Source organism: Erythrolamprus reginae, chromosome Z, assembly GCF_031021105.1.
Source record: "Erythrolamprus reginae isolate rEryReg1 chromosome Z, rEryReg1.hap1, whole genome shotgun sequence".
Lineage (NCBI taxonomy): Eukaryota > Metazoa > Chordata > Lepidosauria > Squamata > Dipsadidae > Erythrolamprus > Erythrolamprus reginae.
In genome coordinates this window covers 117,859,441-117,871,218 of record NC_091963.1, presented here as the reverse complement: position 1 = coordinate 117,871,218, position 11,778 = coordinate 117,859,441, and the positions used below count along the sequence as shown (strand labels likewise).

Here is an 11,778-nt window from a genome sequence, read left to right as displayed (position 1 = left end):
CGAATTCGCTTCAGGACTCAGCTGGGAAGCGGCGAGAATGAACGGCGTGGGCGGGCGATGCGCGAGCGGGCAGCGGACAAGCTGAGTCCCCTTCCCAGGAACCCCAATCTTCGGCTCCTCGCTAGCGCTGCGGAAGTAAAAACACCATCTGCGCATGCGCAGATGGTGTTTTTACTTCCACAGCGCTATTTCGCGAAAACCCGATCATTGCTAGGGGTCCTGGAACGGAACCCTCGCAATGATCGGGGGATCACTGTATATCCATCCTAAGATAAAATACAGGAAATAGTATAAGGGCAGACTAGATGGACCATGAGGTCTTTTTCTGCTGTAAATCGTCTATGTTTCTATGAAAAGGCTAATCGATCAAATTCAGTTTGGGCTTGGATAGCTCAGGTATTTGTTGCTATTGGTTGTGACTTAAGTGTTTTTTGCAAGCTGGAAAATCCCTGAAATAAAAGCTTAGGAATCCACACTTGGAACTTGGTTAACAGCATGAATTACAAAAATGAGCTGAAGAAGAAGGTTAATAAATATCTCTTCTTTTCTCTTACCAAAAGTTCTAGATCCTTTAAAGCACTTTTTGTTTCAAGTATTGAATGCCCTTTTTAGAATGTAGTTTTGACAATCACCAATGTAGAAATAATTGGTGCTGAGCCCCCCCTGATTTTTTGTTGGCAGAATAGTGTGTTATTATTAAAGTGATGTATGATATTCAATATCTCTCAGTATCATTAATGGTACTCTTGATTGACAGACTGTCATGCCAGGAAGAGGATGGTTAATGGGGATATAAGGCACTTTGAAGGCAAACACACTTCACAGAGTTGTGGGAACTTTTTCCTGGGCTTGCATGTTATTTGTCTAATTCCCCCCCCAAAACCCCCTCCCACAAGAGTTAAGAGAGGACACCTATGCCTGTTCCAAAACAACTTTTTTGCTCACTATAGTTTTAATTCAGGCATGTATTCTTTTAGGATCATGGAGCTAACATGATTTTATTAAAAGATACAGATGTTTTTTAAAGGAAAAAAAAATCATGCTGAGAAGTGTGGTGTGCCTGTTCCACTTGCTTTAAAAGCATCTTTTTGGCTTTGGATTCAAGGTGTATATCCTTAGCTTTTAATCTTTCCCAGTTACAAATCTTTCACTCTTGCTTTCCATATTGAAGATAGAGTAGATTAAAGCGTATAGTCTTGAGATGTGACGCTTGTGGCAATGGGCTGTAAACAAATTTATTAGTTCAAATAATAAAATGTCTTGCTGTGGCTGAGATTTGTGTTTCAAAATGTGGTCTGAGATGTTGATTATCTGTTTCCTCACTTCCATGCTTTGGAACCTTTTGCCTAAGACTCTTATTTTTTTTCACTTAGTGACTGCTCTGCTTTTCAAGATGGAAGAGGCCAATCTTGCAAGCCGGGCAAAAGCCCAGGAACTCATTCAAGCAACCAATCAGGTAATAACACAGATTCTGAAGTTCGGATTATTGGTGTGAATTTTGAATGGCTTGATTGCAAAATGCGTTCATAGCAACTAGTAGGGAGGGTTTTTTGTTGTTGTTCTGAAGTTTTTGAAAGACCAGGCTTCAGTGATTCTCCTTGAAAATTCGATAAGGTTTAATTAGAAATCGCTGTGCTAGAAACCTTGACAAAAATGGGTGTGAGGTTCTCAAGGATGTGTGAATTCATCTTGACACAAACAAGGCTGGCACTATTGGGGATGGGGTGGACAGAGGGGGAAGCTTCCAAGGCCAGAATGCTATGTATTGCAAGTCCCTCTAAAAACAAACCTTTCTGCTGTCTGACAACAAGATTGGCACCCTGAGAACGGAGAACAGATGGAGAACATCTGGTTACCTTCTCTTAGGCTTAATGCTTTTCCCACCCACATGGCTGCAGGGAAAGTTTAGAAACCTGTGGGGTGGGGGTGTTTCCCTTAAAGGTTACATGAAATAGGCCTTGGCATTGAGGTATCAGAGCTGTTTTTTTCTAGAATATAAATTTCCCCCATTTCCTAAGTTGACTGTAGGATGAACTCTATAGCATCACGTTTTCTGAAACTTAAGAGAAATACCTTCATGTCATTTGAAAAATCCTCCGTTTGAAACCGACATCCGTGCAATTAGATTAATAACCTATTTTAAAATATTATAAATGCACTATTGAAATAGCCCTCCACAGCATGGCGGCTTCTAGGTGTGTTGATTTTAAAATACTGTCCTTAGGCTTACAAACCAGTCTTTTTGCAGGATACTGAATGCACAAGGTTGGTACCAGGTATATTTTACTTTGAACTAAAAGAGTAGCCTTCTTCCTTTCCAGGTAAACATGGGAGACACAGTGCTAAATATAAATTGCAGAATTTCTCCTGTTATTTACATGACACTCTGGAGCTATTTCATTCACAGTTAAATCCTCCTTAGCAGTTCTAAACTGAAGTAACAAAATATACATTTCTCTTTCCCCTGCAGTCAGAGTTATGGTCAGATTTTGATATTAACAATATACATACATGGGAGGAAATGAAGGACTCCCTGCAGATTTTATTCCACTAGTTGTTGCCGATTATAGGGTGCAGCTCTCATCTCTGTTTTGAGGCCATTTAGCCAGCGCTGTCTCATAATTTTTCTGTGTTTATTATTATTATTATTATTATTATTATTATTATTATTATTATTATTATTATTATTATTTAGATTTGTATGCCGCCCTTCTCCGTAGACTCAGGGTGTAGACTCGGTTCACATAGATAGCATGATATCACAGTATATTGTTACCTTTCCCATCAAAGTGATAACTATCTACTAGTAATTTTTGAATTGCTAGGTGGGCAGGAGCATAAATACATGGGTGTTGAAAATACATTTTCAAAATGAAGGACTCCTTATTAAGAGAGAGATTTGTTAAACAACCCGAAAGCATTTTATCAGGATGAGGATGGAACATCTAATATCCTTCACCCTTGACCATATTAGCAGCTGCTAGTAATTGCACTAGCAACAGACAGAGAAGGGAACATACAGGTCACTGTGACTTTCCTGTGCATATCTGGTAGTTTCAATTTTGAAGTAATGAGATTGTAATTCTCTGCTAGTGTGAAAAATAGAAAATATGGAATATGCTACAGTTCTGCGGCAGGCCAAAATTTTTATCTCTCTTAATCCCAAGCCAAAGCCATTTTAACCATGTTTTGTTTACTCTTATTCCAGATCTTGACCCACACCAAACCCTCAGCTTCCTTAGCTCCTCCTCAGCCACCAGCACCACCCACTCATCCGCCCACCTCACATCTAGCTGTGCCACCCATTTCCTACCACTTGCAAGGCTCAATGCCTCTAGGAGGCTGTGGTTCGACTCCTAGCACCCCTACAGGGGGATTGCCGGGAACTTTGAGCCAGGCTTCAGCCGGTCCTCCTTCCGCTGGCATTTTTGCTTCTTCCTCCGGCACCGATTTGGGCAGTACTAGTTCTGAAGGGCGTGGAGACAGCGATAAGGTAAAAATCTTTGGAGTGAGACACTGTTCTTTTCTTACATATTATGTGGCTTAGATAAGAACTCTGATCCTTCTCTGTGTCTAGGCTGGGGGGAAATGGGCAGCTGGGCAGTGACTGCTCTGTTCTTAGAATCTGCTCTAGCAGAGGTGCACCATGTGAGGCCCCAGAGCAACCTGTCTCTCCACCTTCCCTCGTAGGTTTGCTTGCAGCTTCCCGAATCCTGAAAAGGATTTTCAAGCTGATTGAAGGGGAATAGTACGTGGGCCTTAATTCTGGGCACTTTAATTTTCAATGGAATTTAAATTTAGGTTTTGTCCATGTTTTCCCAAGCCTCATCCCTTTTTTTCTCTAGACTCTACTAGACTAAGATAAGTGATTAATCCCTGCCTTTGATACCCCTGCCTCCACTGCAAGGTGGATCTCTTCGGGATCATAATCACATTGTAAAACTGCATCTGAAAGAGGTCAGGTGGTCGCCAGACTTTGGGCTTGGAGCAAAGAAAGCCCCGGCCCTGTTTTCCAATTTTGGAACCTTGCCACCAGGACTGAGAAACTGGATCATCTTAAACCAGTTGTGGCAAATCTATGGCACGCGTGGGGCACTCAGAGCTCTCTCGGTGGGAATGCGTACCACCACCCCAGCTCAGTTCCATCACGTTTCTCCGTCACAGTGTTTTTAAAAAATGCGTGAAACAGTCTTCCGTCTTTGTCACAATGCATTTGCTGTTGCTGCCTCCATGGCTCGTCCCTTGCGCAGCAGTGAAATTTAGCACGCTTCACAATCGGGAGATGGGATCCCGTTTTCCTCCCAGAGCCCATTTTGACACAGAGCCACAATATGACCATGTATCATGGTGGGCTCGTTCTCGCCTCCCGGATGTCAGTAGCTTTTCCTGCAGAAATGCCTGTATTGTGATGCCTTGCGTCGTCATCCACGCCCCCATCCAGCTGGTCTTTGGCTTTCCAGCCAAAGTGCTGCTGGAAGTGCTGCTCCTGGGTCTTCAGCCTCCAGATGTCAGATTCCCAGAACCCACCAGTTCAGGGGTTCCTTCCCCCCTCCATGGGGAAGAGAGAAGGGAGGGAGGAAAAGAGAGAGGGAGGGAAAGAGAAACAGGCAGAGAGAAGGAAAGAGGGAGACAGAAAAGGGGAAGAAAGAAGGAAAGAAGAGGGAGGGAAAGAAAGAGAGAGTGAAAGGGAGGGAGAGAAAGGAGGAAGAGAGGAATGTTTTAAGTTTCAAATTTTATTGGATTTATATGCCACCCCTCTCCGAAAACTCGGGGCGGCTAACAACAATCATGAACAATATACAATAAAATCCAATACTAAAAGCAAATTAAAACCCCTTAATATATAAAAACCAAACATACCTACAAACATAACATGTATACAGTTGTAACGGCCTAGGGGGAGAAGAAGTCTTAATTCCCCCATGCCTGGCGACAGAGGTGGGTTTTAAGTAGCTTATGAAAGGCAAGGAGGGTGGGGGCAATTCTAATCTCTGGGGGGAGTTGGTTCCAGAAGGGGAGAGAGAAAAGAGACAGAACGAGGGAAGGAAAGAGAAAAAGAAGGAGAGAGAAAGTGGAAAGAGAAACAGGCAGAGTGGGAAAGGAGGCGAGAGAATGAGAGGGAGGGAAAGAGAAACAGGCAGAGAGAGGGAAAGAGAGAAAAAGATGGGGAGAAAAAGGGAATGCTGAGCGGGAATGAGAGGGAGGAAAATAGAAAGAGGGGAAGAGAGAGGGGGAGGAAAAGAGAAACAGGCAGAGGGAAAGAGAAATGGTGGAAGAAAGGGAGGGAAACAGAAAGGGGAATGAGAAATGATATTACAAAAGTTTTCCTTTTTTATTGTTGCTGAATGTAATATTTGAAAAGCAGGACAAAAATGAAGCCTAAAAGTGCAATTAGCACGTTCTTCTTAGAACAATTAGCTGAACTCTGCGTTTATTATTATTTTATGTAGTAAAACCTCATCATTCAGGTTAAATTGCCGTGTGGCCTCTTTGGGCACTTGGGTCTCTAAAAGGTCCACCATCAGTATCCTAAACCTATATTCCTGCTTTGCTGTCTGCCACGTTGCCTTGCTTATTTCCCCTTCACTGACTTCCTCCGACTGCTTTGTTCCCTGCAGTATCTGAAAAAGCTTCACACCCAGGAGCGGGCCGTGGAGGAGGTCAAGCTGGCCATCAAGCCCTATTACCAGAAGAAGGAGATCACCAAGGAAGAATACAAGGACATCCTGCGCAAAGCTGTCCACAAGGTAAAGCAGTGGCGCCCTAGAAGGAGGAAAGGAGCAGAGGTGGCAGAGTATTATGGAAATCACTTTTTCCCCCCTTCCTCCTCCTCCTTTTAGATCTGCCACAGCAAGAGTGGTGAAATCAACCCCGTCAAGGTGAACAACTTAGTGAAGGCCTACGTGCAGAGATACAAGTACTTTCGAAAACATGGACGGAAGATGGATGAAGAGCAAAGGCCTCCCAAGGAAGCAGGAGGACCGGACAAATGTGGCTTGCCCATGCCCCCGCTCTGATCTCCACTGAAGAAGAAAAAATAAATCACAGCAGCCCTTCCTTATGCAAATTGGCTTGGCTGAGCTCCCCAGCCCTTTCCCCATCACCGTGTGGGGAGAGTGGAAAGGGGGCTGGAGCGATACATTTTGTGTTGGAGGGGTGGCATTTGTAGAGTACAGTTCTTGTGCATCTGCTACCTGCCCTGGAAATCTCTCCCCTTGCCTTCCCTAAACACTTCCACAGATTTGGCCACCAAAAAAAAAATTGACTTGCGTCTTGCTCTGTAAATACTGATGGCAGAGAATGGGGCTGATTTTAAGTTTCATCACTCTCGAGCACCCTGGATAGCAACGGGTGGATGTTATTCCTCTGACACGCCTAGTTTTTACTCATTTAGCATGTTTTTAATTTGATGGTGTTTTATGTTTGCCCTCTCTCGTCAACGGTCATGAAATGGCAGCACCATCGTTGACGTACAGATGGAAATTTCCTGTCAATCCTGGACAGGCAAACCCCCCCCCCCTTATTTTCTGCTTCCAATTGTAAGTTTGTCTGTCATACTCTTTCCCACCCTGTTTATCTTCATAAAACTGCATTTAGCCATCTAAACTGGGCACTGTGTCCGTGATCTTTTAGCCATGTGGTTCCATTTCTTTCGCAGGCAAGTGGATTGCATTTCTAACTATGATTATTTATGAGAGTGGTTTTTTTTCCTCCAAAGGATGCTTTTTTGGATGGCTACTGAGTAGACGCTAACTTCTTTGCAGACTGCAATTTCCCCCGTCTTACAGGACTTGGCATGCTTTTCTGGCTTTAAATGCCACCATGCTATTTCATGTGAGATTTCAGAGATCAATTTTTCTTAGGTTTAAAAGTGCTAAAAAAAAAATCTCATGTAACGTTTACATAATAGAGCAGGTTCCTGAAGGATTTTAATTAAAAGAAGCTGGCACAGACATGAAATGAAACCTTAGCCTAGATCTCCACTATAGAGACAGATTCTGTTTCTGTTGAGATGTTAACCTAAAATAACAGATAAGTCCAAGGCACCCAAAATTGTTCCGATGACAGGTAGATTTACATTAATTTGATGCTAATTTTCTAACATAGGTAGCAATTCACTTCATTTGCATAATGTTAAAATATTTGTCTTAATCAATTTGAGGTAAAAGCATGCAAATGATGTAAATAACTGCAATAATGTACTCCTATTTAAAAAAAATGTTGAGGATAATATTCCTTTCCATTAAAATGATTTTTATGTATTTGGAGGGTAATTAAATGCCATCTTGTGGACAATGGGGGTAATGCATTGGTAATCTAAGTTTTAATTTGAAAAAGCACTCAAATTTGCATTTTTAACTGCTCATGGAAATAGCCTGCTAGAGGTACCTAAATTCTCCATAGTAAAATCCTGTGTCTGCTTGGTGTAGTCCAAAGTCTATGCTTGTCTGAAAATAGGAGTAGTTCAGAAGAAACTCAAAATGGGAACAGAAAGGAAAATAAAACCAATACTGTAAAGGTTTTTGGGGAAATGACAGCGGTAATAACTGAAGTGCACAATTAGACCTCTGATAGAGTAGGCAAACATTAGGACAAAATCCTCAAAGGTAAGGGCAGTTCACCTGGAGAACTAGTGAGTTCACCATGGTATCTGGGTCTGCTTGCTAGAGATCAATGAACAATCACTTCGGAGTTGCTTTATTTCTGAAGGTCCCCTTGTGACTAGGATTCAACCCAATGGCCTATAAAGCCACTTTTATTTGTAAGGTTAAGTATTTACATACCAAAAATATCTACAGAAATTGGCGTAAACAAATATCCAAGGAAATGATAAGGGTGCCTGAGGATTTGAAAAAGTTGGATAAGAGTGGGGAAACATGCTGACAAATTACAAGGTGGCTTGTGTTAGCTTACATATTTGGCATAGGAGCATAAGAAACGGTAAGCATCTCAGTCAAAATTGCAATAAATATTTTTCTGAAAGGGGAGTCAGATCTCGAAGTGAAGAACTGGGAAATTTATTGTATCCCTCTTCAAACTGCTTGATAAGCTTGTACATCTATATTCACATCTGACGGTGGGGAAAAAGTCTGAATAATGTTCTTATTCTGCTCAAACATACATTCTTGCTTGGATGGTTTAATCTGTTGGAGAAGGCAGGGGGACTAACTGAAATGGCGCAGGAGCTGACTTATGAAAGAAGACTACTGGAGGGAATGCCACATGAAGCTGTTGAGAAAAGGGATACTTTCAAGGGCAATATGGACATTTGAACATAAACAATCATGTTGCTTTGCCAATTTGGATCAGGTATTTGCAGCACTTCTAAGGAATGTTTAGGTTTTTTTAGAACATGAAAAATAAAACTTGGGAACTGAACATAAAACAAACGTACATATTTGTGGTCTAGATGTTTTACCCTGATTATCTGATGGACTATCCTGCAGAAGTTGATTAGTGATACAGATTTTAAAAAACCCTTCAGAATATTTAATGTTTGGAATTTACTTCTGCAAGATAGTTAATTTATAATTAACTATATTTATTGTACAATAAATGTTGCAGAGAGTCAGACTGCTGTAGTGATTAGAGTGCTGGTCTAGAAACCAGGAGAAAGCAAATTCTAAGCCTGCCTTATTACACCCAACTGGGTAGCCCTTGAGCCAGTCTCAACCCTTCCCTAGGGAGGAAATATTACCAAAAAACCTGCAGAGACAGTTTTCCAGGGAGTCAGCAGGAGGCAACCTTGACAAAGACTTTTTAAAGAAAACAAACATTAATAGATATGCATTACCTCACTAAAACTGGTAAATTTATTCATTCTTTCACATAGCTGGGTAGATTGCTTTGTGTTATGTGAATCTCTGACCGTAGATATGGCCAAACAAGCTAAGAAGCTTCAAGATAATTTTTATCCATTCCTGTGGTCAACTTACAAATCCTGGGCTGTTAAGGTGCATTCAACCATATTTTTGAATTGGTGCATAACATGTTTTCTTCCTGGTTTAGTAATGTCCCAAGTGGAGTGACTGTTTTTCAGTCACAGATTAAGCTAGGATTCTTGGCAATTTGCAAATACACATTTCCTGTGCAAATGCAGACTTAAACCAACCAGAAAGCTTTACTGCAATTCTCAATCTTCCAGATGCAATCAACTTTAATTCCCATAATCTCTAAATGCCATGGGTCCCCAGGCTATGTATTCTGGAAGACAAAGTTAAACACAACTTGGAGGATGCCATATCAAAATTAAGCACTGAAAAAGAACAGAATGGTGTAATGTATTTTGAAATAGTATTACTTTGGTTTGGATTGAGAAAGGCCTTCCATGAAGACCTGGAGTTCCACACTGCAGGTGGCTACTGGACTAACAGCTGACCCAGTCCCCTCCCCTGTGCGTCCTGCTTCCTCCCTGCCCATCTTTTAATTCAAATTGCTGCTTTTCATTGTTTTACAATTGTATAGTTGTCTCCTGTAAGCTAACCAGAGTTAGCGACATGGTTGGTAAATAAATTTAATCATAGATACATATTATCTATGGTTGGCAAATAAATTTAATCATAGATACATATTAGAAGACAAGAAAAAGAAAATTCCAAACATAGGAATACACCAGGGGTGTCAAACTCAATTACATTGAAGACCATGTGAGGGTTGTGTTTGACCTTGGATGGTCAAGGTGGGTGTGGCGTGGTTAGCTCAACATCACTCGTGTTGGGGATGCTTGCAGTGGCCTGAGGGCTTTACCAGCGAAAACAGACTCCCAAGCTCCATGTTCGGCTGCGACTGCTTCCTGCAACCCTCTGCCAGCGAAAATGAATCTGCTTTCACTGGCAGAGGCTCTGCAGGGTATGTGTGACCTTTGTTATTTCCAGAGCAGCCTTCTGGACCAGATCTAAATACCCCATGGGCCATATGTGGCACCCAGCCCTTGAGTTTGATTCCCCTGGAATACACTACAGGAAACCGCTAATTAGAACAGGTAGGCAATAGTGTGCCAGGCCCTTCCAATACATTGGACTATGAGATCCATCGGTCTTGGGATTGTAATAAGCAGTTTCCATTTTAGATGAGATTTAAGATTTAAGGTTTAATTGGATTTGTATGCCGCCCCCTCTCCAGGGACTTGGGGTGGCTCACAGCATGTACAGAAAAAACAAAATAATAACAATCCAATTAATACATTAAAAACAATCTTTAAAATTCTAATTAAAAAACTATCAATATCATTCATTCAACAATCAAACTAAAGCATTCATTGGTCGGGGAGAAGATCTAAGGAACCCCAGGCCTGGTGGCAAAGATGAGTTTTTAAAGTTGGAAGGCGAGGAGGGTGGGGATAGTATGAATCTCCGGGGGAGCTGATTCCAGAGGGCCGGGCCCCCCACAGAGAAGGCTCTTCCCCTAGGTCCCGCCAGCCAGCATTGTTTGGTCGACGGGATCCTAAGGAGACCAACTCTGTGGGACCTCACCGGTCGCTGGGATTCATGCGGCAGAAGGCGGTCTCGGAGATAGTCTGGTCCTATGCCATGTAGGGCTTTATAGGTCATAACCAACACTTTGAATTGTGTCCGGAAATAGATCGGTAGCCAATGCAGTCCACAGAGTGATGACGAGATATGGGCATGTCTTGGAAGGCCCAAAACTGCTTGTGCAGCTGCATTTTGGACGAGCTGAAGTTTCTGAACACTCTTCAAAGGTAGCCCCATGTAGAGAGCATTGCAGTAGTTGAATGGCATGAGTGACCATGAGCAAAGACTCCCTGTCCAAATAGGGCTACAACTGGTGCACCAGGAAGACCCAGGCAAACGCTCCCCTCGCCACAGCTGAAAGATGGTATTCTAAAGAAAGTAATATCAAATTAAGAAGCAAATGGCAAGAATAGCAAGAGGATTACCGTATTTTTCGCTCTATAAGACGCACCTGCTGATAAGACGCACCTAGATTTTAGAGGAGGAAAATAGAAAAAAAATAGAAAGAAAGAAAGAAAGGGGGAAGGGACAGAACAGAGGAAGGAAGCAAGGAAACTTATGAAAGGGGAGAGTAAGAGAGGAAGGACTGAAGGAAGGGAGGGAGGGAAGAAGGTAGGAAGGAGAAAGAAAAGAAGAAATAGAGGAAGGGAAGGTAAAAGAGAGAGAAAAAGACCAAGAAAGAAAGAAAAAGAGAGAAAGAAAGAGAATGAAAGAGAAATAAAAATAGAGAGGGGGAATGAAAGAAATGGAAGGAGGGAAGGTAAAAGAGAGAAAGAAAAAGAAAGAAAGAAAGAAAAAGAAAGAATGAAAGAGAAATAAAAATAGAGAGGGGGAATGAAAGAAATGGAAGGAGGGAAGGAAGGAGAGAAAGCAAGAGAAAGAAAGAAAGAAAAAGAAAAAAGAATGAAAGAGAAAGAGAGAAAGCAGAAATGAGAAGCTGAGAGCTGGCAGGCCAGGAGCCTCGCATGTGCTGTTGGAAGGGGGCTTGGTGGTCCTGGGAGATAGTGAACATTGTTCCTTCTTCCCTCCCAGCACAGAGGGGTGGCTTCCTCCCCGGTTCCCCTCTGCACCTCCCCAGTGCAAAGCGCAGGACTGCCGCCTCCCCCTCGCGCCAGGATCTCGCGCTTGCAGCTTCGGGCAGGGGGCTTGCGGGGAGGCGGCAAACGGTTGCTTGGAAGCAGAACCTCGGAGCAACTCAACCGCCTTGCTTCCACCGGAGAAACACCAAAGCGAGAGCTGGCAAGCGGGGGGGGGGGGGAACGGGGACTGCCTTCCGCGGGAGTTCGGGGGGGGTTGGGGCGCGCAG

At 42.7% G+C, this 11,778-nt stretch overlaps 1 protein-coding gene across 7 annotated transcripts in view; it reads left to right on the top strand.

Annotated features, from left to right (window-relative positions):
- The window catches only part of SCAF1 (SR-related CTD associated factor 1), a 38,237-nt gene extending 31,631 nt beyond the window's left edge, over positions 1–6,606 (top strand). For all 7 annotated transcript variants that reach the window (XM_070727820.1, XM_070727821.1, XM_070727822.1 and 4 more), the window contains 4 exons: positions 1,374–1,456; positions 3,209–3,493; positions 5,619–5,747; positions 5,841–6,606. In XM_070727820.1, the coding sequence (XP_070583921.1) occupies positions 1,374–1,456; positions 3,209–3,493; positions 5,619–5,747; positions 5,841–6,017 (674 nt within the window). In that variant the 3' untranslated portion in view covers positions 6,018–6,606. The remainder of the gene's footprint in view (positions 1–1,373; positions 1,457–3,208; positions 3,494–5,618; positions 5,748–5,840) is intronic.
- Positions 6,607–11,778: the final 5,172 nt, after the last annotated feature.